The sequence below is a fragment of the Hypanus sabinus genome, chromosome 7, assembly GCF_030144855.1.
Source record: "Hypanus sabinus isolate sHypSab1 chromosome 7, sHypSab1.hap1, whole genome shotgun sequence".
NCBI lineage: Eukaryota > Metazoa > Chordata > Chondrichthyes > Myliobatiformes > Dasyatidae > Hypanus > Hypanus sabinus.
The window spans coordinates 104,177,354-104,203,201 of record NC_082712.1 but is presented as its reverse complement, the minus strand read 5'-3'; the positions used below and the strand labels follow the sequence as shown (position 1 = coordinate 104,203,201).

At 43.6% G+C, this 25,848-nt stretch overlaps 1 protein-coding gene and 1 long non-coding RNA gene across 4 annotated transcripts in view; one reads left to right on the top strand and one right to left on the bottom strand.

Moving 5' to 3' along the window:
- Positions 1-356: 356 nt before the first annotated feature.
- The window catches only part of LOC132397075 (ceramide-1-phosphate transfer protein-like), a 31,329-nt gene continuing 5,837 nt past the window's right edge, over positions 357-25,848 (top strand). The window contains exons 1-3 of one of the 2 annotated variants that reach the window (XM_059975336.1): positions 449-585; positions 991-1,074; positions 23,456-23,526. In XM_059975336.1, the coding sequence (XP_059831319.1) occupies positions 1,035-1,074; positions 23,456-23,526 (111 nt within the window). In that variant the 5' untranslated portion in view covers positions 449-585; positions 991-1,034. Of the gene's footprint in view, positions 586-990; positions 1,075-23,455; positions 23,527-25,848 lie in introns of both variants that reach the window. The other variant, XM_059975335.1, reaches the window with a different exon arrangement.
- LOC132397076 (uncharacterized) overlaps positions 1,639-25,848 on the bottom strand; it is a 58,555-nt gene continuing 34,345 nt past the window's right edge. For both annotated transcript variants that reach the window (XR_009513262.1, XR_009513263.1), the window contains one exon: positions 1,639-1,974. This is a non-coding gene — a long non-coding RNA (uncharacterized LOC132397076). The remainder of the gene's footprint in view (positions 1,975-25,848) is intronic.

Genomic DNA, 25,848 nt, shown 5'->3' with positions numbered 1-25,848 from the left:
AAGGGACTACCACCACCCTTTCAAGTCACACACTCTTCCTTCATTTTAATGCTGTATAAATGCCTCCCAACAACAAGGAATGACTTTGAAGAGGACTTCATTGGCTCAGGATTGACCCAGCAGCAACCATTCCATAACAAACTCCTGAGGATTCTCCCTCCTCCCCCCTTGCCCAAGGCAGTTTAATTTATCAATAACTAGAGTGTGCAGATATTTTGGTACAAAATCCAATGTAATAAGAATTCTGTTCACTCTCAGTATACCCAAACATATTTCCCTTTTAAGACTGCAGTGACAGCAGAAAGGGAGGAACAAACAGACCAGAGGACTTTGTAACCTCTATTTGTTTGGTTAACATTTAAATCACATTTCACCACCAAACAAGGAGTCTGCATTAGGATGTCATTAAGGCTGTGGGATTCGCCAGCCAAGACAGTATCCCTGCAAATTTCAGTATGTATCAGAGAAAGTTGCAGCCAGAGAATAAGGCAAAGTTGTTGGGCTGCTGGGGGAGAGCCGTGAGATTTCTGCCAGCAGTAGTGATTATCATCCTGCTCCTCATTTACCTGATGAGCTTTAACCTCTGTAAGTAGTGCCTGTCTGTAAGCATTTTCTTTATATTTATTACTTGTTTATTGAAATACAATGTGGAACAGGCCCTCTGACCCTTCGAGCCTCACCGCCCAGCAACCCCCAATTTAATTCTAGCCTCATCATGGGACAGTTTACAATGACCCACCAACCAGTACGTCTTTGGTCAGTGGGCGGAAACTGAAGCACCCGGAAGAAACCCACAAGGCCACAGGGAGAACATGCCAACTCCTTACAGGCAGTGGTGGGAATTGAACCCCCGGTCGCTGGTACTGTAAAACATTGTCACTACGCTACTGATTTTTTTTATCTCCAATTCCTTCCAAGTTTGTCTGAGAATGATTCACTCTATTTTTCTCTATCAGTCAGACTTTGATTTGGTTATGTCTCACACTTCAGGAAATGAAAGCTGTTGGCCGGTCCTTGGTGAGGACTGAGGTAGTATGGAAGGGCCACAATTCTATCTCAGAGAAAGAGATACGTGTAAGTCTGATCTTGAGCGTAAGTGAATAAGGCTGCCTTCCTTAACAGAACATAAGAAACAGGAGCAGGAGTAGGCCATCTGGCCCGTTGACCCCACTCCGCCATTCAATAAGATCATGGCTCATCTGCACCTACCTTTTCCACATAACCCTTAATCCCTGAACTATGCAAATAGGAATGGGAATTTCCTGAATCTCCAGTTCAGATTTAAAAAAACCTTAACAATGCAAGTGTTCCAGCAAAACCGAACCTAAACTAAGGGAAAAATGCATCCAGACCCCTCTCTGGGCCCTTAGATGGGATAAATTGAGAAAGATAAGCTTTATTTGTCACACATATATCAAAATATTGAAGCGTACCCCCTTGTTCTGTGAAATGCAACAACTGTCAGGTCTTCAAAATGAATCAATAGCAAATCAGTTTTAAGAAATTCAAGGAAAAAGCATCACTTTTATGACTCTACTTCATCACAGTAAGATAATTAATTTAAATGCACACAGAAGTTATGTAAGATATTAATCTTTTTTATTATTTAAAAAATTACATGTTAATATTTTATGGGAATTAGAGATTGTTCAGCAAAAATTAAAATGTTAAAATTTTGTTTAAAGGCTCAAAAAAATACCTTATTCAGCAAAGTACAATATTTTCAGATAGTTTTACAATGGACTATAGAAACTTCACATTAAATCACTGTAGGCCAGATCACCAGCCCTGACACAGAGATCAACTTATCTCAGTAAACAACTTTTGTTTATCTGCAAAACCATGTGAAACTTTACCAAAGAGCATGAAGAAACCCGAGTTATGAAAACTATAGAGGTTTTCCCAGGCAGAAGATGGTTACTCTTTACTCCATCTGATGTTCCATTTTGGAAAGTGGGCAGCTTCTAGGCATCACTAAAAAACAAAGTGCAACATTCAAAGTAAATTTATTATCAAAGAATATGTATGTTCAAGCCTGAGATTCATTTCCTTGTGGGAATACTTAATAAATCCATAATAGAATAATAACTATAACAGAATCAATGAAAGACAGCACCAACTTGGTGTTCAACCAATGTGTGAATGACACCAAGCTGTGTAAGTACAAAAAGGCAGAAAAAAAATAAATATATCAAGAACATGAGGTCAAGAATCCTTGAAGGTGAAACCATTGGTTGTGGGAACATTTCACTGATGGGGTGAGTGAAGTTGATGAAGGTATCCACTCTGGTTCAAGAGCCTGATGGTTAAGGGATAATAACTGTTCCTGAACCTGGTGGTGTGATGGTTGAGGGGTAATAACTGTTCCTGAACCTGGTGGTGTGGTCCTGGGGATCCTGTACCTCCTTCCTGATGGTTGAGGGATAATAACTGTTCCTGAACCTGGTGGTGTGGGTCCTGAGGATCCTGCACCTCTTTCCTGATGGTTGAGGGATAATAACTGTTCCTGAACCTGGTGGTGTGGGTCCTGAGGATCCTGCACCTCTTTCCTGATGGTTAAGGGATAATAACTGTTCCTGAACCTGGTGGTGTGATGGTTGAGGGGTAATAACTGTTCCTGAACCTGGTGGTGTGGTCCTGGGGATCCTGTACCTCCTTTCTGATGGTTGAGGGATAATAACTGTTCCTGAACCTGGTGGTGTGGGTCCTGAGGATCCTGCACCTCTTTCCTGATGGTTGAGGGATAATAACTGTTCCTGAACCCGGTGGTGTGGGTCCTGAGGATCCTGCACCTCTTTCCTGATGGTTGAGAGATAATAACTGTTCCTGAACCTGGTGGTGTGGTCCTGGGGATCCTGTACCTCCTTCCTGATGGTTGAGAGATAATAACTGTTCCTGAACCTGGTGGTGTGGGTCCTGAGGATCCTGCACCTCTTTCCTGATGGTTGAGGGATAATAACTGTTCCTGAACCTGGTGGTGTGGTCCTGGGGATCCTGTACCTCCTTTCTGATGGTTGAGGGATAATAACTGTTCCTGAACCTGGTGGTGTGGGTCCTGAGGATCCTGCACCTCTTTCCTGATGGTTGAGGGATAATAACTGTTCCTGAACCTGGTGGTGTGGTCCTGGGGATCCTGTACCTCCTTCCTGATGGTTGAGAGATAATAACTGTTCCTGAACCTGGTGGTGTGGGTCCTGAGGATCCTGCACCTCTTTCCTGATGGTTGAGGGATAATAACTGTTCCTGAACCTGGTGGTGTGGTCCTGGGGATCCTGTACCTCCTTCCTGATGGTTGAGGGATAATAACTGTTCCTGAACCTGGTGGTGTGGGTCCTGAGGATCCTGCACCTCTTTCCTGATGGCAGCAGTGAGAAAAGAGCATGTCCTGGGTGATGAGGGCTTCTGATGATCACAGCAACATTTCATGTAGATGTGCTCAATTAAACAACACAGTTCACTTATATCCACATAGGTTTAACATTAACTTGTGAGAAAGTTAGGAGGCATGGGATCCAAGGGGACATTGCTTTCTAAATCCGAAACTGGCTTGCCCACAGTAGGCTAAGAGTGGTTGTAGACGGGTCATTTTCTGCATGGAGGTCGGTCACTAGTGGTGTGCCTCAGGGATCTATTCTGGATGAATGACCTGTATGAGGAAGTGGAGGGATGGGTTAGTAAGTTTGCTGATGACACAAAGGTTGGAGGTGTTGTGGATAGTGTGGAGGACTGTCAAAGGTTACAGCGGGACATTGATAGGATGCAAAACTGGGCTGAGAAGTGGCAGATGGAGTTCAACCCAGATAACTGTGAGGTGGTTCATTTTGGTAGGTCAAATATGATGGCAGAATATAGTATTATTGGTAAGACTCTTGGCAGTATGGAGGATCAGAGAGATCTTGGGGTCTGAGTCCATAGGACACTCAAAGCAGCTGCGCAGGTTGACTCTGTGGTTAAGAAGGCATATGGTGCATTGACCTTCATCAATCATGGAATTGACTTTAGGAGCCGAGAGGTAATGTTGCAGCTATATGGGACCCTGGTCAGACCCCACTTGGAGTATTGTGCTCAGTTCAGGTCGCTTCACTACAAGAAGGATGTGGAAACTTTAGAAAAGATGCAGAGGAGATTTACAAGGATGTTGCCTGGATTGGGGAGCATGCCTTATGAGAATAGGTTGAGTGAACTCAGTCTTTTCTCCTTGGAGTGATGGAGGATGAGAGGTGACCTGATAGAGATGTATAAGATTATGGAGAGACATTGATCATGTGGATAGTGAGAGGCTTTTTCCCAGGGCTGAAATGGTTGCCACAAGAGGACACAGGTTTAAGGTGCTGGGGAGTAGGCACAGAGATGATGTCAGGGGTAAGTTTTTTTACACAGAGAGTGGTGAGTGCATGGAATGGGCTGCTGGCAACGGTGGTGGAGGCAGATACGATAGGGTCTTTTAAGAGACTTTTGGATAGGTACATGGAGCTTAGAAAAATAGAGGGCTATGTGTAAGCCTAGTAATTTCTAAGGTAGGGACAAGTTCAGCACAACTTCGTGGGCTGAAGGGCCGGTATTGTGCTGTACGTTTTCTATGTTTCTATGTTAACATTAACTATTCAAATCTGTAGTACTTGGCTAGGGAGAATTCCAGGAAGAGAATCACAAAGTAATTGTGTTATAATACTAGGCTGTTGTACCTTCCAAATATTATCTGGGACTATTTTAATATGAAAATCTCAGAGCCTTCATACCTTCATACTGCACCCACAAGATCACAATAAACCAAAATGTAGTACTGGATCTAATCTGTGAGGACGCAGACAGACAACTCATTGTATAGTCAATGGGAGGACTCTTTGGGAAAAGTGATGACCTCAAAGCGTCGAGGAAGTTATGGAAAGAAATATTATATTGTGCTGTAGGTTTTCTATGAGATGATAGCATTCAATGAGAAATAAATCTAGTCTGAAAGTTGAAGTTCTGGACTGAGGGCAGGCAAGTTTCAATGTTATAAGAAAGGTTGTGCCAAGAAGCATACAGGGAGCAACCACTGGCAGATAGATCAACATCTGACAAATGGGATGCATCCAGGAAGAGCATGGCCTATAGGACAAAGAAATTGATAGCAAGCCCAGTGAGTCTAGGAGATCATAGACTGGATTAAAAACAATCTGTAAACCACAATATAGAAACTGTATGCAAAGCATGCTACCATGCAGTGTTACTTCAAAAAGAGGGGTAGGAAATATCAGGCATGAAAGGAAAATCCAAAATCTCTAAAATGCTAGAAGAACTCAGCAGGTAAGGCAGTATCTGTGCAAATGAATAAACAATCAACATTTTGAGCTGAGACCCTTCATCAGGACTGAAATCAAAACGTAGGCCTGAAATGTCGACTGTTTATTCATTTCCATAGATGCTGCCTGACCCGCTGAGTTCCTCATCAAAATCGATTTCTCCTTTCGATAAAAAACATTTTTCCCTCCCCTCCCCTCTTTCTCCATTCTCCACTCTGGCCTTCTACTTCTTCTCACATACCTAACACTTGCCTCTGGGTCCACTCCTCCTTCCCTTTCTCCGATGGTCCACTTACCTCTCCTATCAGGTTCTTTCCTCTCCAGCCCTTGATCTTTTCCACCCAACTGGATTCACCTGTCACCTGCCACCTTGTACTTCTTCCTTTCCTCCTCCCACCTCCCACCTTCTCAATCTGACTTTTCCCCCCTTCCTTTCCAGTCCTGATGAAGGGTCTCAGCCCGAAACATAAACTGTTTATTCAGTTCCACAGTCTTGCTGAGTTCCTTCAGCCCTTTATGTGTGTTCCAGGATCTACAAAATCTCTTCTGTCCAGGACAAAGATCTCTGTATCACCTTTAGCTAGTATGAGGTACCAGAGGATTGGAGGATAACTGATGTTGTTCCCGTGTTCTGGAAGGGTGGTATGGAACAGTGCTCATTCCAAGAACCTCTCTGAACAATTCTCAGGGATGGGATTCATTACCACAGGGAGAATCAGCACATTTTTGTGTGTGGGAAACCCTATCTCCCAAATCTGAGTGTTTTTAAGAATATTAATAACGTAAGTTGGTTGACATGGAATGCATGGGCTTTAGCAAGGATTTTGACAGGGTCCCACATGGTAGGCTGGTCCCAAAAGTGAAGGTATATGGGTTCCATGGAGTTTTAGCAAACTTGATCCAAAATGGGATTAAACATAGGAGTCAGAGCGATGTGTTTTTCTGACTGAAACACTAACCAGTGCTGAACATCACATATCAATGGTGGGATCATTAGTATTTGTCGTGTATCTAAAGGATTTGGAGAACAGTCTTCAGGGGACTGAGTGTATGAGTTAGGACGTAAGCATTCGGTTGGAAGGAATAAGTTTGGCCAAAAATCCTGTTTTTATGTTCAACACTCTATAACATTGTAGGAGTTATGATTCGTTTGTTTGTAGATGAAAAAAATATTGGTGAAAATCAAAAGAAACTGCAAGTGAAGGTAATCTGAAACAAAACCTGAGTAAAATAGACAATGCCTATGGAAAGAGAAGCAGTGACTGTCAAAAGGATTCATCACCAAAGTCAATATTGTTATTGACTGCAAGGACTTTTCAAATGTCAAAGTTCAAAATAAGTTTATGATCAGTATATATGTCACCAGACACTACACTTGTGGGCATTCACATTAACTACAAAGAAACACAACAGAACCAATGAAAAGCTGCACACTGCAAAGACAGGCAAACAACAAAGCTGCAAAAGACAGCTGCAAATACATTAAAACTCCATTATAGATAAATAAAAGAAACACCACGGTTTCCTTAGCTGTGTAAGTCTAGGGAAGACAACCCATGAGACTGCAGCATGCTTGACCCCAGTTTGTGTGGATGCTACCCTGTTACAAATTAATGCCACAAAATAACAGACAATCAAAGCAATTATATTTATGAGTCTTAAAGGGTTAGTAAAAAAAATAACAAAAAGGGCCCATTCTAATTAAACAGTCAAATGTGCACAAGTTGGAGCTCATCTTGAACTTCTCTGTCACTCACACACTGGGTCGTTGGTCAACGTGAAAGCACACACCACCTTCTGAATGTCACTCACAATCCATCTCGAACAAACGGGTTCCCCCCAGTGTCTTCTCTCTTCATCTCCTCTCGAATAAAAGCCCAAGACCAACCTTATTGTCCCTCACCAAGAAAACCTCCCGCTAATTGGATAGCACACATTCCCCATCATCTCTACGTACAAACAAGCTAGATGAACTCAGCAGGTCAGGCAGCATCCATTGAAATGAGCAGTCAACGTTTTGGGCCAGGACCCTTTGACAGGAATGAAGAAGGAGGGGGCAGGGGCCCTATAAAGAAGGTGGGGAGAGGGTGAAAAACCAATCAGAGGAAAGATCAAGGGGTGGGGAGGGGAAGCAGGGAGAGGATAGGCAGGAGAGGTGAAGAAGGAATGTAAGGGGAAAGCACTATGGGTAGTAGAAGGCAGAATCATGAGAGAGATGATAAGCAGCTGGCAGAGTGAAAGTGGGATGGGGGAAGGGAGAGGGAGGGATTTACCGGAAGTTGAAGAATTCAATGTTCATACCAAGGGGCTGGAGACTACCCAGACGGTATATGAGATGTTGCTCCTCCAACCTGAGTTTGGCCTCATCATGGCAGTAGAGGAGGCCATGTATGGACATATCTGAATGGGAATGTGAAGCAGAGTTGAAGTGGGTGGCAACCAGGAGATCCTGTCTGTTGTGGCGGTCGGAGCGGAGGTGCTCAACGAAGCGGTCCCCCAATCTGCTTCGGGTCTCGGCGATGTAGAGGAGGCTGCTCCGGGCGCACCGGATGCAATAGATGACCCCAACAGACTCACACGTGAAGTGTTGCCTCACCTGGAAGGACTGTTTGGGGCCCTGAATGGTGGTAAGAGAGGAGATGTAGGGACAGGTGTAGCACTTACGCTTACAGGGATAAGTGCCAGGTGGGAGATCCGTGAGGAGGGACGTGTGGACCAGGCAGTCGCGGAGGGAACGATCCCTGCAAAAAGTGGAGAGGGGTAGAGAGGGAAAGATGTGCTTGGTGGTGGGGTCCTGTTGAAGGTGGCGGAAGTTGCGGAGGATCATATGCCTGATCCGGAGGCTGGTGGGGTGGTAGGTGAGGACAAGGGGGACACGGTTCCTGTTGTGGTGACGGGAGGATGGGGTGGGGGCCAAAGTGCGGGAAATGGAGGAGATGCGGATGAGGGCATCAATGATGACAGCATAAGGGAAACCATGATTCTTAAAGAAAGAGGACATTTGAGATGTCCTGGAATGGAAAGCCTCATGCTGGGAGTAGATGCGGCGGAGACGGAGGAACTGGGAATAGGGAGTAGCATTTTTACATTTGGCAGGGTGGGAAGAGGTATAATCAAGGTAGTTATGGGAGTCGGTGGGTTTGTAGAAGATGTCAGTGGACAGTCTGTCTCCAAAGATGGAGACTGAGAGATCGAGAAAGGGGAGAGAAGTGTCTGAGATGGACCAAGTGAATTTGAGGGCTGGGTGAAAGTTAGAGGCAAAGTCAATGAAATTTACGAGCTCAGCATGGGTGCAGGAAGCAGCACCAATGTAGTTGTCAATGTAATGAAGGAAAAGTTGGGGAGCAGTACCATAGATTTGGAGCGTAGACTGTTCCACACAACCCACGAAGAGGCAGGCATAGCTGGGGCCCATGCGAGTGCCCATAGGTACACCCTTGGTCTGAAGAAAGTGGGAAGAGCCAAAAGAGACGTTATTAAGTGTGAGTACCAGTTCTGCCAACTGGAGGAGTGTGGTGGTGTTGGGGAACTGGTGAGGTCTATTGTTAAGAAAGTGGAGGGGGGCTTTGAAGGCTTCTTGATGGGAATTGAAGTGTATAAGGATTGGACATCCATGATGAAAATGAAGCAGTCGAGACCGGGGAACTGGTCTTATCTCATCTCTTATCTTCAACAATAACCCAAAGAGACTGACAGCAGAACAGCAGCTCATACAGAACTGCTAAATAAAATACCTACAGCATAACAGTACAGATGTGAACCAAGGTATTACAAAAAGAAATCGATGTTTAGAGTTGAGTGCTGTCATGCCATGTAGAAGTATCTAGACAGCCATCTGAATAAGCACGGCATAGACCGCTACTAACCAAGAGCTGACACAGTGTTTGAGTGGATAGTGTTTGATGCTCAACATGGTAATGATGGGCAGAAGGGCTGTTTCTATGTGCCATGAATCTAACAGCATCCATCTATTACAGATTGTAACAGCCAGGGGCTCCCAACCTGGTGTCATGGACCCCTTGCTTAATTGTATTGGTCCATACCATAAAAGAGGTGGGGAACCCCAACTCACAACAATTTTAAGATTGCTTTCACAGCCAGTGGGATGAGTTACAGGGCAATAAAACAGTTAAAACAGAAAGATACAGATACTGGACTGAAAATGTTATATTTGAATGCACGCAGCTTAAAAAATAAAATGGATGATCTTGAAATTCAGCTACAGATCGGCAGATTGGCAAGTATGACATTGTGGCCATCTCTGAAACTTGGCTAAAGGACGGTTGCCATTGGGAGCTGAACGTCCAAGGATATACGGTGTATGGGAAAGATTGGTTAGTAGGCAGAGGGGGTGGTGTGGCCCTGTGCATAAATATGGTTGTCTCTCAGGGTCCAAGGAAGACTACATTGTACAGGGTGACATATTTTATGAGGCCGATTTGCGAGCTCAACATCAACTTGGCACGGATGGAGAGCGTGCTCGGGGGCGGCCTGTCACTGGATCGAACTCGGGAACCTCTGTTCTCGAACCCAGCGCTGATCTCACTGCGCCACCAGCCGACCTTTTGCACAATGTAGCCAGTGTGTGAAAAATTTTAAAGTGGAAAAGCCTTGCTCAGAGACGATCCCACTCTCTTGGCCTCAGAAGTCAGGATCCAGTGGCACAAAGAATCGTTACATCTGACAACTTCCTTGGCTGCATTGGATGGTCGCATTTTGTTAAATGCTCTACGCATTCCACAATGCGCTGCTGCAACACCTTCTCAGCCACTAAACCCTCAGGGTTTCCTCCGCCTGATCCACCAAAGCAGTCTTCACATGCTGGGATGAGCAAATTCCTATCTCACCCAGGGTTTCAGACCTGTTGGCTACCCGCACCTGGTTTAGCTGGCCTGTCGAAGCTGTTGCCCGGGGTGTGGCCGCTGTCACATGCTAACAGCTACGAGGAGCCACAGTTGAGAGCTGGGTGTTGGTGGGGACCAATAGATGACAAGACACTCCAAGGAATGTGACAAGCGCCCCTCCCATGCACCCCCCTGTATACACTAAATAATATAAAATCATTAGGAAGGGATGACGTAGGATTGGAAGGTGTAGAATCTCTATGGGTTGAGTTAAGAAATGGCACGGGTAAAAGGACCCTAATGGCAGTTGTACACAAGCCTCCAAACAGCAAGCGGGATGTGAATTACAAATGACAGTGGAAGATAGAAAGGGCGTGTCAGAAGGGCAATGTCATGGTAATCGTTGGGGATTTTCACATGAAAGTGGATTGGGAAAACTAGGTCAGTACTGGAATTTGGAGAAGGAAGTCTGAGAATCAGAACAGGAGTGCTGCGGGAGCCATTTTGATTTTTTTTCTTCTCATTGGAGTTAAGAGAGGTGGGACTGAGCAGGCGTGTGACGTCAGACAGTGAAGGGCAGAAGATTTAAAAGGAACACAGCTTTATACAGCGGGCAGTGTCGTTTGCAGGCAGTGGAGTGAGCCGGGAGCAGAGTGAAGGCTTAAGGGCTTTGGCTCAATGGGCTTAGGCGGAAATGGGCGAGGCAAGGTAGGTTTAGGTTTCAGTTTTTCCTGTTATTTGAGGAAAGGGGGAAGTGTGAGTGTGAGGGTACCTTGTTGTTCTCGGTGTCGGATGTGGGAGGTCCTGGAGTCGTCCAGCCTCTTGGACGTCCATATCTGCGCAAGGTGCACCGAGCAGCAGCTCCTAAGGGACCGTGTTAGGGAACTGGAGGTGCAGCTCGATGACCTTCGTCTGGTCAGGGAGAGAGAGGAGTTGCTAGAGAGGAGTTACAGGTAGGTTGTCACACCAGGGCTACGGGAGGCAGGCAGGTGGGTCACGGTTAGGAGAGGGAAGGGGATGTGTCAGGTACTAGAGAGTAACCCAGTGGCTGTACCCCTGGATAATAAGTACTCCTGTATAAGTACTGTCGGGGGGGGGGGGGGACAACCTACCTGGGGGAAGCAACAGTGACTGTGCCTCCAGCACAGAGTCCGGCCCTGTAGCTCAGCAGGGTAGAGAAAGAAAGAGGAAGGCAGTAGTAATAGAGGACTTGATAGTAAGGGGGTCAGATAGACGATTTTGGAGACACAGTCAGGAGACCTGGATGGTAGTTTACATCCCTGGTGCCAGGGTCCGGGATGTTTCTGATTGTGTCCAAGATATCCTGAAGTGGGAGGGTGGGGAGCCAGAGGTCGTGGTAAATATAGGTATCAATGACATAGGTAGGAAAAGGGAAGAGGTCCTGAAAGGAGAATATAGGGAGTTAGGAAGGCAGTTGAGAAGAAGGACTGCAAAGGTAGTAATCTTGGGATTACTGCCTGTGCCACACGACAGTGAGTGTAGAAGTGGAATGAGGTGGAGGATAAATGTGTGGCTAAGGGATTGGAGCAAGGGGCAGGGATTCAAGTTTCTGGATCATTGGGACCTCCTTTGGGGCAGGTGTGCCCTGTACAAAAAGGATGGGTTGCACTTGAATCCTAGGGTAACCAATATCCTGGCAGGGAGATTTGCTAAGGCTACTGCGGAGACTTTAAACTAAATGGTTGGGGGGGGGGGGTGGGAAACAAATTGAAGAGACCAGGAGAGAGGAGGTTAGTTCACAAATAGAGAAAGCTTGTAGACAGTGTGTGAGGGAGATTAGCCAGCTGATAGAGAAGGGGAGCACTCAGACTGAAGATGTAGGGGAGAAGGAAGAAAAAGAAGATAGTAAAGTTGTTTGCACCGTGAGGGATAAACAGAGAGTAAGAGGTGGAGAATTTCTTAAATGCATTTATTTTAATGCTAGGAGTATTGTAAGAAAGGTGGATGAACTTATAGCATGGATTGATACCTGGAAATATGATGTTGTAGCTATTAGTGAAACATGGTTGCAGGAGGGGTGTGAATGGCAGCTAATTCTTCCTGGATTTCGTTGCTTCAGGTGTGATAGAATCAGAGGGGCAAGAGGGGGAGGTGTTGCGTTGCTTGTCAGAGAAAATATTAAAGTGGTGATTTGGCAGGATAGATTAGAGGGCTCGTCTAGGGAGAATATTTGGGTGGAATTGAGGAATGGGAAAGGCATAGTAACACTTATAGTGGTGTATTATAGACTACCTAATGGGGAGCGAGAAATGCAGGGGCAAATTTGTAAGGAGGTAACAGATATTTGTAGTAAGCACAAGGTTGTGATTGTGGGAGATTTTAATTTTCCACACATAGACTGGGAAGCCTATTCTGTAAAAGGATTGGATGGTTTGGAATTTGTAAAATGTGTTTTTGCAGCAATACATAGAGGTACCGACGAGAGAAGGGGCAGTGTTGGATCTCCTTTTAGGGAATGGGACAGGTCAGGTGATGGAGGTATGTGTTGGGGAGCTCTTTGGGTCCAGTGATCACAATGCCATTAGTTTCAATATAATTATGGAGAAGGATAGGTCTGGGCCCAGGGTTGAGATTTTTGATTGGAGAAATGCTAACTTTGAGGAGATGCGAAAGGATTTAGAAGGAGTGGATTGGGACAATTTGTTTTATGGGAAGGATATAATAGAGAAATGGAGATCATTTAAAGGTGAAATTTTGAGGGTACAGAATCTTTATGTTCCTGTTAGGTTGAAAGGAAAGGTCGAAAGTTTGAGAGAGCCATGGTTTTCAAGAGATATTGGAAACTTGGTTTGGAAAAAGAGAGAGATCTACAATAAATATAGGCAGCATGGAGTAAATGAGGTGCTCAAGGAATATAAAGATGTAAAAAGAATCTTAAGAAAGAAATTAGAAAAGCTAAAAAAAGATGAGGTTGCTTTGGTAAGGAAGGAGAAAATAAATCCAAAGGGTTTCTACAGTTATATTAATAGCAAAAGGATAGTCAGGGATAAAATTGCTCCCTTAGAGAATCAGAGTGGACAGCTATGTGTGGAGCCAAAAGAGATGGGGGAGATTTTGAACAATTTCTTTTCTTCGGTATTCACTAAGGAGAAGAATATAGAATTGTGCAAGGTAATGGAAACAAGTAGGGTAGTTATGGAAACATGGATGAAGAGGAGGAAGGGGGGATGGTGCCGGAGGATAGGCGTATTGCTCATGTGATTCCATTGTTTAAAAAGGGTTCTAAGAGTAAACCTAGCAATTATTGGCCTGGAAGCTTCAATCGTTAGGTATTAATATTGAAGTAGTAAAATGGATTCAACAATGGCTGGATGGGAGATGCCAGAGAGTAGTGGTGGATAACTGTTTGTCAGGTTGGAGGCCGGTGACTAGTGGTGTGCCTCAGGAATCTGTACTGGGTCCAATGTTGTTTATCATATACATTAATGATCTGGATGATGGGGTGGTAAATTGGATTAGTAAGTATGCAGATGATACTAAGGTAAGTGGCGTTGTGGATAATGAAGTAGGTTTCCAAAGCTTGCAGAGAGGTTTAGGCCAGTTGGAAGAGTGGGCTGAAAGATGGCAGATGGAGTTTAATGCTGATAAGTGTGAGGTGCTACACTTTGGTAGGACTAATCAAAATAGGACATACATGGTAAATGGTAGGGCATTGAGGAATGCAGTAGAACAGGGTGATCTAATGGTGCATAGTTCCCTGAAGGTGGAATCTCATGTGGATAGGTGAAGAAAGATTTTGATATGCTGGCCTTTATAAATCAGAGCATTGAGTGTAGGAGTTGTGATGTAATGTTAAAATTGTACAAGGCATTGGTAAGGCCAAATTTGGAGTATTGTGTACAGTTCTGATCACCGAATTATAGGAAAGATATAACCATATAAAAATTACAGCACGGAAACAGGCCATCTCGGCCTTTCTAGTCCATGTCGAACGCTTACTCTCACCTAGCCCCACTGACCCGCACTCAGCCCATAACCCTCCATTCCTTTCCTGTCCATATACCTATCCAATTTTACTTTAAATGACAATACCGAACCTGCCTCTACCACTGCTACTGGAAGCTCGTTCAACACAGCTACCACTCTCTGAGTAAAGAAATTCCCTCTCGTGTTACCCTTAAATTTTTGCCCCCTAACTCTCAACTCATGTCCTCTTGTTTGAATCTCCCCTACTTTCAACTCTACCTATCCCCCTCATAATTTTAAATACCTCTATCAAGTCCCCCCTCAACCTTCTATGCTCCAAAGAATAAAGACCTAACTTGTTCAACCTGTCTCTGTAACTTGGGTGCTGAAACCCAGGCAACATTCTAGTGAATCTTCTCTGTACTCTCTCTATTTTGTTGACATCTTTCCTATAATTTGGTGACCAGAACTTTACACAATACTCCAAATTCGGCCTTACCAATGCCTTGTACAATTTTAACATGACATCCCAACTCCTAAACTCAATACTCTGATTTATAGAGGCCAACATACCAAAAGCTTTCTTCACCACCCTATCCACATTTGATTCCACCTTCAGGGAACTATGCACCATTAATCCTAGGTCACTCTGTTCTACTGCATTCTTCAATGCCCTACCATTTACCATGTATGTCTTATTTGGATTCCTACCAAAATGTAGCACGTCACACTTATCAGCATTAAACTCCACCTGCCATCATTCAGCCCACTCTTCCAACTGGCCTAAATACCTTTGCAAACTTTGTAGTGTTCTTGCACAGGTGTAAACTCTGAACTAAACACAAAGTATAAACCGGTCAATGAAGCGCGATCCCAGTAAGATTAACCGTTTACTGCTCACTCTTCCTCATTAACGTATGGTGAAAACTGTTGATAAAACAATACAAAATATATACAGTATTTGTTTCCTTCTTGGCATCACATTTACATCATAAATACTTGCAAAAATAAAACTACAACAAACTATATTACATTAAAGTACAACATACAGTCAGAATCTACCTACGCCATCGACTGGCTTTAAATACACTTCAACACAAACTATCCGCAACTCTTTAAATAACAAAGAACATAAACTATCAACCATCATTACTTTTAACAGAATCAGCATTAACATTTTTACTTCAACATATCGATTATCTTATGAACTTACAGCATTGCTTCTCTGATGTTTCTAGTGCGTAGAAAGAAAACTTCTCTCACGCTGATCCTGCACACATAACCCCCTCCTTCCCGTTTCTCCAAACCAGTATTTTCCCACAGGACATAGCAAAACCGAGTGTGACATCGTCGCATGCTGCGATATATCATAGACAATGAATTTAAACAACCTTACCTTTAACTAAAAAATAAATACAAACGAATTACTAAAGCCAAAATATAATAAACTAAACAAATGCCTTTAAAATAACACAAACTTTAAAAACCGACTTCGTTATCCACAACGCCACCTACCTTATGATAATCTGCATACTTACGAATCCAATTTACCACCCCATCATCCAGATCATTAACGTGTATGACAAACAACATTGGACCCAGTACAGATCCCTGAGGCACACCACTAGTCATCGGCCTCCAACCTGACAAACAGTTATCCACCACTACTCGCTGGCATCTCCCATCCAGCCACTGTTGAATCCATTTAATACTTCAATATTTATACCTAACGATTGAACCTTCCTAACTAACCTACCATGCGGAACCTTGTCAAAGGCCTTACTGAAGTCCATATAGACAACATGCACTGCTTTACCCTCAACAACTTCCCTCGTAACCTCTTCAAAAAATTCAATAAGATTTGTCAAACATGACCTTCCACGCACAAATCCATGTTGACTGTTCCTAATCAGACCCTGTCTATCCAGATAATTATATATACCATCTCTAAGAATTCTTTCCATTAATTTACCCACCACTTACGTCAAATGGACAGGCCTATAATTGCTATGTTTAATCTTAGAACCCTTTTCAAAACAATGGAACCACATGAGCAATACGCCAATCCTCTGGCACTATCCCCGTTTCTAATGACATTTGAAATATTTCTGTCAGAGCCCTTGCTATTTCTACACTAACCTCCCTCAAGGTCCTAGGGAATATCCTGTCAGGACCCAGAGATTTATCCACTTTTATATTTCTTAAAAGCCCAGTACTTCCTCCTCTTTAATCGTCATAGTTTCCATAACTTCCCTACTTGTTTCCCTTAAACATTTCTATATCCTGCTCCTTAGTGAATACCAAAGAAAAGAAATTGTTCAAAATTTCCCCCATCTCTTTCGGCTCCACACATAGCTGTCCACTCTGATTCTCTAAGGGACCAATTTTATCCCTCACTATCCTTTTGCTATTAATATAACTGTAGAAACCCTTTGGATTTATTTTCACCTTACTTGCCAAAGCAACCTCGTATCTTCTTTTAGCTTTTCTAATTTCTTTCTTAAGATTCTTTTTACATTCTTTATATTCCTCAAGCACCTCATTTACTCCATGCTGCCTATATTTATTGTAGATCTCTCTCTTTTCTTGAACCAAGTTTCCAATATCCTTTGAAACCAATGGCTCTCTCAAACTTTTAACCTTTTCTTTCAACCTAACAGGAACATAAAGATTCTGTTCCCTCAAAATTTCACCTTTAGAGACCTCCATTTCTCTATTACATCCTTTCCATAAAACAAATTGTCCCAATACACTCCTTCTAAATCTTTTTGCATCTCCTCAAAGTTAGCCTTTCTCCAATCAAAAATCTCACCCCTGGGTCCAGTCCTATCCTTCTCCATAATTATTTTGAAACTAACGGCATTATGATAACTGGACCCGAAGTTCTCCCCAGCACATACCTTTGTCACCTGACCTATTTCATTCCCTAACAGAAGATCCAACACTGCCCCTTCTCTAGTTGGTACCTCTATGTATTGCTGTAAAAAACTATCCTGCACACATTTTACAAACTCCAAACCATCCATCCCTTTTACAGTATCAGCTTCCCAGTCTATGTGTGGAAAATTAAAATCTCCCACAATCACAACCCTGTGCTTACTACAAACATCTGCTAGCTCCTTGCAAATTTGCTCCTCCAATTCTTGTTCCCCATTAGGTGGTCTATAATACACCCCTATAAGTGTTACTATGCCTTTCCCATTCCTCAATTCCACCCAAATATTCTCCCTAGCCGAGCCCTCTAATCTATCCTGCCATAGGAACCACTGTCAACAAAATTGAGAGAGTACAGCGGAGATTTACTAGAATGTTACCTGGGTTTCAGCACCTGAGTTACAGAGAAAGGTTGAAAAAATTAGGTCTTTATTCTTTGGAGCGTAGAAGGTTGAGGGGGGACTTGATAGAAGTATTTAAAATTATGAGGGGAGTAGATAGAGTTGACATGGATAGGCTTTTTCCATTGAGAGTAGGGGAGATTCAAACAAGAGGACATGTGTTGAGAGTTGGGGGCAAAAGTTTATAGGGGTAACACGAGGGGGACTTCTTTACTCAAAGAGTGGTAGCTGTGTGTAATGAGCTTCCATTAGAAGTGGTAGAGGCAGGTTCAATATTGTTATTTTTAAAAAAAAATGGATAGGTATATAGACAGGAAAGGAATGGAGGGTTTTGAGCTGAGTGCAGATCAGTGGGACTAGGTGAGAGTAAGCATTCAGCACGGATGAGAAGGGCCGAGATGGCCTGTTTCCGTGCTGTAATTATTGTATGGTTTATATGGTGTATATGAACCTCAAGAGAGAGAATTTTTAGAATGTCTAAGAGATGGCTTTTTAGAACAGCTTACTGTTGATCCCACTAGGGGATCAGGTGTGCTGGATTGGGTGTCATGCAATGATCCGGACGTGATAAGAGAGCTTAAGGTTAAGGAAACCTTAGGGAACAGTGATCACAATATGATCGAGTTCATACTGAAATTTGAGAAGGAGAAACTAAATTCCAATGTGTCGGTATTTCAGTAGGGTAAAAGGAAATTACAATGGCATGAGAGGGGAACAAAGTTGACTGGAAAAGGACACTAGCAGGAAGGACAGCAGAGCAGCAGTGACTGGGGTTTCTGCAAAAAATGAGGGAAATGCAAGACAGATGTATTCCAAATAAGAAATTTTCGATTGGCAGAAGGACACCACCGTGGCTGACAAGTGAAGTCAGAGGCAAAGTAAAAGCAAAAGAGAAGGCATACAAGGAAGCCAAAGCTGGTGGGAAGATAGAGGATTGGGAAGCTTTTAAAAACTTGCAGAAGGAAACTAAGAAGGTCATTAGGAAGGAGAAGATGAATTATGAAAGGAAGCTGGTGACTAATATCAAAGAAAATACTAAAAGCTTTGTTAAGTATATAAATGGTAAAAGAGAGCTGAGGGGAGATATAGGACCAATAGAAAATGATAGTGGAGATATTGAAATGAGAGACGCAAAAATGACAGAGGAACTGAATGCATATTTTGCATCAGTCTTCACACTGGAAGGCATCTGCAGTAATATCAACATTCAAGAGTGTCAGGGAAGTGAAGTATGAGAGGACATAGCTTTAGGTGAAAGGGGAAAGGATTAGGGGGAACATTAAGGGGAACTTCTTCACTCAGAGAGTGGTTGGAGTGTGGAACCAGCTGCCATCTGATGTGGTAAACGCGGGCTCACTCTTAAGTTTTAAGAATAAACTGGACAGATACATGGATGGGAGAGGTCTGGAGGGTTATGGACTGAGTGCAGGTCAATGGGACTAGTGGAACAAAGTTTTGGCACAGACTAGAAGGGCCGAATGGCCTGTTTTCAACGCTGTAGTGTTCTACGGTTCTATGATTCTATGTGCAGTGTAAGTATGACTGAGAAGGTGCTCAGGAAGCTTAATGGTCTGAGGGTGGATAAATCTCCTAGACCTGATGGAATACACCCACGGCTTCTGAAGGAAGTAGCTGGAGAGATTGTGGAGGCATTAATAATGATTTTTCAACAATCGATAAATTCTGGCATTGTACCAGATGACTGGAAAATTAGAAATGTTACTCCGCTATTTAAGAAGGGTGGGAAGCACATGACAAAATAGGCTAAAGCCAGCATGGTTTCCTGAAAGGAAAATCCTGCCTGACTAACCTACTGCAATTTTTTGAGTAAATTACAAGCAGGGTAGACAAAGGAGATGCAGTAGATGTCGTGTACTTGGATTTTCAGAAGGCCTTTGACAAGGTGACAAGGTGCCGCCCATGAGGCTGCTTATCAACATAAGACCCCACGGAGCTACTAGCATGGGTGGAGAATTGGCTGATAGCAGAAAACAGAGAGTGGGAATAAAGGGATCTTATTCTGGCTGGCTGCTGGTTACCACTGGAGTTCCATGGGTTGGCATTGGGACCGCTGCTTTTTACGATGTATGCTAAAAATTTGGACAATGGGATTAATGGATTTGTGGCTAAATTTGCTGATGATACAAAGATAGGCAGAGGAGTGAGTAGTGTTGAGGAAACAGAGAGCCTGCAGAGAATTTAGGGGAATGGGCAAAGAAGTGGCTAAAGAAATACAATGTTGGAAAGTGTACGGTCATGCACTTTGGTGGAAGAAATAAACAGGCAGGCTATTATTTAGATGGTTACCATAGGCGGAACATCTGGCAGCTCTAGGGCTGTATTCCCTGGAGTTCAGGAGAATGAGGGAAGATCTCATAGAAACATTCCAAATGTTAAAAGGCCCGAAGAGATTGGACATGATAAAGTTATTTCCCATGATAGGGGATTTTAGGATAAGAGGGCACAACTTCAGGATTGAAGGATGTCCATTTACATAGAACATAGAATAGTACAGCACATTACAGGCCCTTCGGCCCACAATATTGTGCTGACCTTCAAACCCTGCCTCCCATATAACCCCCCACCTTAAATTCCTCCATATACCTGTCTAGTAGTCTCTTAAACTTCACTAGTGTATCTGCCTCCACCACTGACTCAGGCAGTGCATTCCACACACCAACCACTCTCTGAGTGAAAAACTTTCCTCTAATATCCCCCTTGAACTTCCCTCCCCTTACCTTAAAGCTATGTCCTCTTGTACTGAGCAGTGGTGCCCTGGGGAAGAGGCGCTGGCTGTCCACTCTGTCTATTCCTCTTAATATCTTGTACACCTCTATCATGTCTCCTCTCATCCTCCTTCTCTCCAAAGAGTAAAGCCCTAGCTCCCTTAATCTCTGATCATAATCCATACTCTCTAAACCAGGCAGCATCCTGGTAAATCTCCAATGCTTCCACATCCTTCATATAGTGAGGCGACCAGAACTGGACACAGTATTCTAAGTGTGTCCTAGCTAGAGTTTTATACGGCTGCATCATTACATCGCGACTCTTAAACTCTATCCTTCGACTTATGAAAACTAACACCCTATAACCTTAACTACCCTATCTACCTGTGAGACAGCTTTCAGGGATCTGTGGACAGGTACCCCCAGATCCCTCTGCTCCTCCACACTACCAAGTATCCTGCCATTTACTTTGTACTCTGCCTTGGAGTTTGTCCTTCCAAAGTGTACCACCTCACACTTCTCTGGGTTGAACTCCATCTGCCACTTCTCAGCCCACTTCTGCATCCTATCAATGTCTCTCTGCAATCTTCAACAATCCTCTACACTATCTACAACACCACCAACCTTTGTGTCATCTGCAAACTTGCCAACCCACTCTTCTACCCCCACATCCAGGTCGTTAATAAAAATCACAAAAAGTAGAGGTCCCAGAACAGATCCTTGTGGGACACCACTAGTCACAACCCTCCAATCTGAATGTACTCCCTCCACCACGACCCTCTGCAGGCAAGCCAATTCTGAATCCAGCTGGCCAAACTTCCCTGGATCCCATGCCTTCTGACTTTCTGAATAAGCATACCATGTGGAACCTTTTCAAATGCCTTACTAAAATCCATGTAGATCACATCCACTGCACTACCCTCATCTATATGCTTGGTCACCTCCTCAAAGAACTCTATCAGGCTTGTTAGGCATGATCTGCCCTTCTCAAAACCATGCTGACTGTCCCTGATCAGACCATGATTCTCTAATGCCCATAGATCCTATATCTAAGAATCTTTTCCAACAGCTTTCCCACCACAGATGTAAGGCTCACTGGTCTATAATTACCTGGACTATCCATACTACCTTTTTTGAACAAGGGGACAACATTCGCCTCCCTCCAATCCTCCGGTACCATTCCCATGGACAACGAGGACATAAAGATCCTAGCCAGAGGTTCAGCAATCTCTTCCCTTGCCTCGTGGAGCAGCCTGGGGAAAATTCCGTCAGACCCCAGGGACTTATCCGTCCTAATGTATTTTAACAACTCCAACACCTCCTCTCTCTTAATATTAACATGCTCCAGAACATCAACCTCACTCATATTGTCCTCACCATCATCAAGTTCCCTCTCAGTGGTGAATACTGAAGAGAAGTATTCATTGAGGACCTCGCTCACTTCCACCAACTCCAGGCACATCTTCCCACTTTTATCTCAATCAGTCCTACCTTCACTCCTGTCATCCTTTTGTTCTTCACATAACTGAAGAATGCCTTGGGGTTTTCCTTTACCCTACTCGCCAAGGCTTTCTCATGCCCCCTTCTTGCTCTTCTCAGCCCCTTCTTAAGCTCCTTTCTTGCTACCCTATATTCCTCAATAGCCTCATCTGATCCTTGCTTCCTAATCCTTACGTATGCTGCCTTCTTCCATCTGACTAGATTCTCCACCTCACTTGTCACCCATGGTTCCTTCACCCTACCATTCTTTATCTTTCTCACTGGAACAAATTTATCCCTAGCATCCTGCAAGATATCCCTGAACATCAACCACATGTCCATAGTACATTTCCCTGCAAAAACATCATCCCAATTCACAGCCGCAAGTTCTAGCCTTATAGCCTCATAATTTGCCCTTCCCCAATTAAAAATTTTCCTGTCCTCTCTGATTTTATCCTTTTCCATGATGATGCTAAAGGCCAGGGAGCGGTGGTCACTGTCCCCCAGATGCTCACCCACTGACAGATCTGTGACCTGACCCAGTTTGTTACCTAATACTAGATCTAGTATGGCATTCCCCCTAGTCGGCCTGACAGGAATCCATCCTGGACACACTTAACAAACTCTGCCCCATCTAAACCATTGCAACTAATCAACTGCCAATCAATATTAGGGAAGTTAAAGTCACCCAAGATAACAACCCTTTTATTTTTGCACCTTTCCAAAATCTGCCTCCCAATCTGCTCCTCGGTATCGCTGCTGCTACCGGGGGCCTATAGAATACCCCCAGTAGAGTAACTGCTCCCTTCCTATTTCTGACTTCCACCCATACTGACTCAAAAGAGGATCCTGCTACATTACCCACCCTTTTTGCAGCTGAAATAGTATCCCTGACCAGTAATGCCATCCCTCCTCCTCTTTTAAAGCACTGAAATCCAGGAATATTGAGAATCCATTCCTGCCCTGGTGCCAGCCAAGTCTCCGTAATGGCCACTACATCATAATTCCATGTATGTATCCAAGCTCTCAGTTCATCACCTTTGCTCCTGATGCTTCTTGCATTGAAATACATGCAGTTTAGCCCTTCTACTTTACTACCTTTACACCCTTTATTCTGCTTCTCTTTCCTCAGAGCCTCTCTATTTACTGAATCTGGCTTTACTCCATGCACTTCTTTCACTGCTCTATCGCTCTGGATCCCATCCCCCTTGCAAATTAATTTAAACCCTCCCGAACCATGCTAGCAAACCTACCAGCAAGGATATTGCTCCCCCTCGAGTTCAGGTGCAACCCATCCAATCTGTACAGGTCCCACCTTCCCCAGAAGAGATCCCAATGGTCCAAAAATCTAAAACCCTGTCCCCGCACCAACTCCTCAGCCACGCATTCAACTGCCATCTCCTCCAATTCTTACCATCATTTAGAACAGAGATGCAGAGAAATTACTTTAGTCAGAGGGTGGTAAATCTATGGAATTTGTTGCCATGAGCGGCTGTGGAGGACAAGTCATTGGATGTATTTAAGGCTGAGATAGATAGGTTCTTGATTAGCCAGGATTTCAAAGGGTATGGGGAGAAGGCAGGGGAGTGGGGATGACTGTTAGAATTGGATCAGCCCATGATCGAATGGCAGAGCAGACTCGATAGGCCGAATGGCCTACTTCCGCTCCTATATCTTATGGTCTTTCCAGAAGGAAAAATTTGTGATTTTCCACAGAAGAGCATAATGGCACGTAACTTGAAATGCTAGCTGAGCACATCAATAGTGTGCATTGCTTTGTGTCACTGGACTTCACTCCAGTTGTACCCAGGATTTGATACTAAGGCCCAACTACTCTTAGTTGTTCATTATTTCTACAGCCCCATTTCAACAGTTAAACCCTCAGGAATCAAGACACGAAAGTAGCCAAAGAGATCATCACAAAATCAAGGTAAGACTCTCCTCACCTACCCACCATCAATATCATCCTTCCAATAGCAGTAAAGCTCTGCCCCAAATTTTGTTGTATGTCTCCGTTTGGGAGAACCACCCCATTGGAAGTGATTTTTTACAAGGCCATTCAGTCCCTTAAGTTGGTTACGGTAAAAAATAATTTGTATTTATAGCTCAACAAAATCAAACAAAGAACTGGGGTTTATTGATGTGATTGAAAAGCAGAGAAATGATAACCTAGTGCAGAAGTTTTGAACAATCATTGGGTAGTTGGGAGACAAGATTATGGAAGGAGGAGCCCAGTCAGTCCATTGTGGAAGTGCACAATCTGATCATCCTAGTCAGACTTCCTGGGATCTCCCAAAGATCTCCAAAGATTATTCTCAATCACATTTACATTATTTTATATGCATTTAAGGATTTTTGCATTTACCATTTCTTCAAGTGTGTGTTCCAGACCAAAACTACCCTTTGGATGGAAAGAAGTTCTAAATCTCTCCTTCAATGGATTCCTTAGGCTTTTGGGGATTTTTTTACATCTCCATCCTCCTTCCCCACCTTTGGTGTTCCTCTTGATCCTCTTCTGTCCTTTGGCTATGGAGGAGGTTACAGAGGAAAGAATGGGGCCTGTCAATGCATTTGATGCTCGGGACTTTTAAGACATTTTAATATCTGTCTTGAATACTTTGGTGCAGAACTGCCAAAGCACTTCACCTCTTCCTGCATTCCTTCACACACACAAACAATAGGTTTCAATAGGTACATTTAATGTCAGAGAAATGTATACGATATACATCCTGAAATTCTTTTTCTTCCTATACAATGGAAGACAACTTGTAGCTCCTGCCTTAATCTCCTAAACTTAAAGAAATTCAAATCAACTGATTGGACATCAGCACTTTAGATCCAGCATCGTTCTGCTGAAGCTATTGTACAATCGCTTCTCTGCCATTCTCTCAATTGTTGGGATCAGGCCTCAGAACAGAATCCATTTACTCCTGGTGAAATTTAACTGGATAATTACATAACTGTAGTCCACCTCCTTCCTCCCAATTCTCCAAACTTCAAGTCACCCATGCTAAATTTCAACAGGTTGATTACAAGTCCTGTTGCTCCTTCATAGCTCCTAGAGTCTCAGCAATAAGAAAATAAAATTTCTCTTCCCACAAGCACTAAATGATCTTCCAATTCTGTGTAGTGAACACCAATTCACATTTGCAACTATTTGCAACCCACTGTCTTTGCAACTTAAGACTGCCATACACACTGCTTCATCTCAGCAACTTTGGGTGTCTGACCCTGTTTTCCCATCCAGTTCTTAGAATTTCATAGAGAAACAGCATGGCAACAGGCCCTTCCGACCAGCAGGGCTACACCACCAATGTGGTCAATTAACCATGAACCTGTATGTCTTTGGAATGTGGGAGGAAACCAGAGCACCCAGAAGAAACCAATGCGGTCACAGGGAAAGCATAAATATTTGTGCAGACAACGGCAGGAGTTGCTTGATTCTAGCCGCATGATCATGACCTATCTCAATACGAATGCATCAACTTATTCTGTCGACCTATTGAGAGAGTTTGTGGACCAGACACATTGACCTATCTAGATGACCGAGTGAGATCATGGACCAGACACATTGAACACTCCCAATGACCAATCACGTGAAGTAATGGACCAGACACACCGTACTCTGTTAATGACCATTGAGTATGATCACTGACCAGAGGCATTGATCTGTCACAATGACCATTGAGTGAGATCATCAACCAGACATATTGATCTACTGCAATGACCATCGAGTGCTATTATTGACCTGACTCATAGATCTATCTGGATGATCAATGGAAAGTAATTATGGATCAGATACATTGACCTCTCCTGATGACCAATTGAGTGATTTCATAGACCAGACACATTGATTCATCTGGATGAGCAACTGAGTAAGAGCATAGGCAGGTCACATCGATCTGTCTTGATGAACAATTTTTTACGTAGAAACATAGAAAACCTACAGCACAATACAGGCTCTTCAGCCCACAAAGTTGTGCCGAACATGTCCCTACCTTAGAAATTACCCAGGGTTACCCACAGCCCTCTATTTCTCTAAGCTCCATGTACCTATCCAAAAGTCTCTTAAAAGACCCTATGGTATCCACCTCCACCACCGTTGCCAGCAACCCATTCCACACACTCACCACTCTCTGAGTAAAAAACCCCTGACATCTCCTCTGTTACTACTCCCCAGTACCTTAAACCTGTGTCCTTTTGTGGCAGCCATTTCAGCCCTGGGAAAAAGCCTCTAACTATCCACATGATC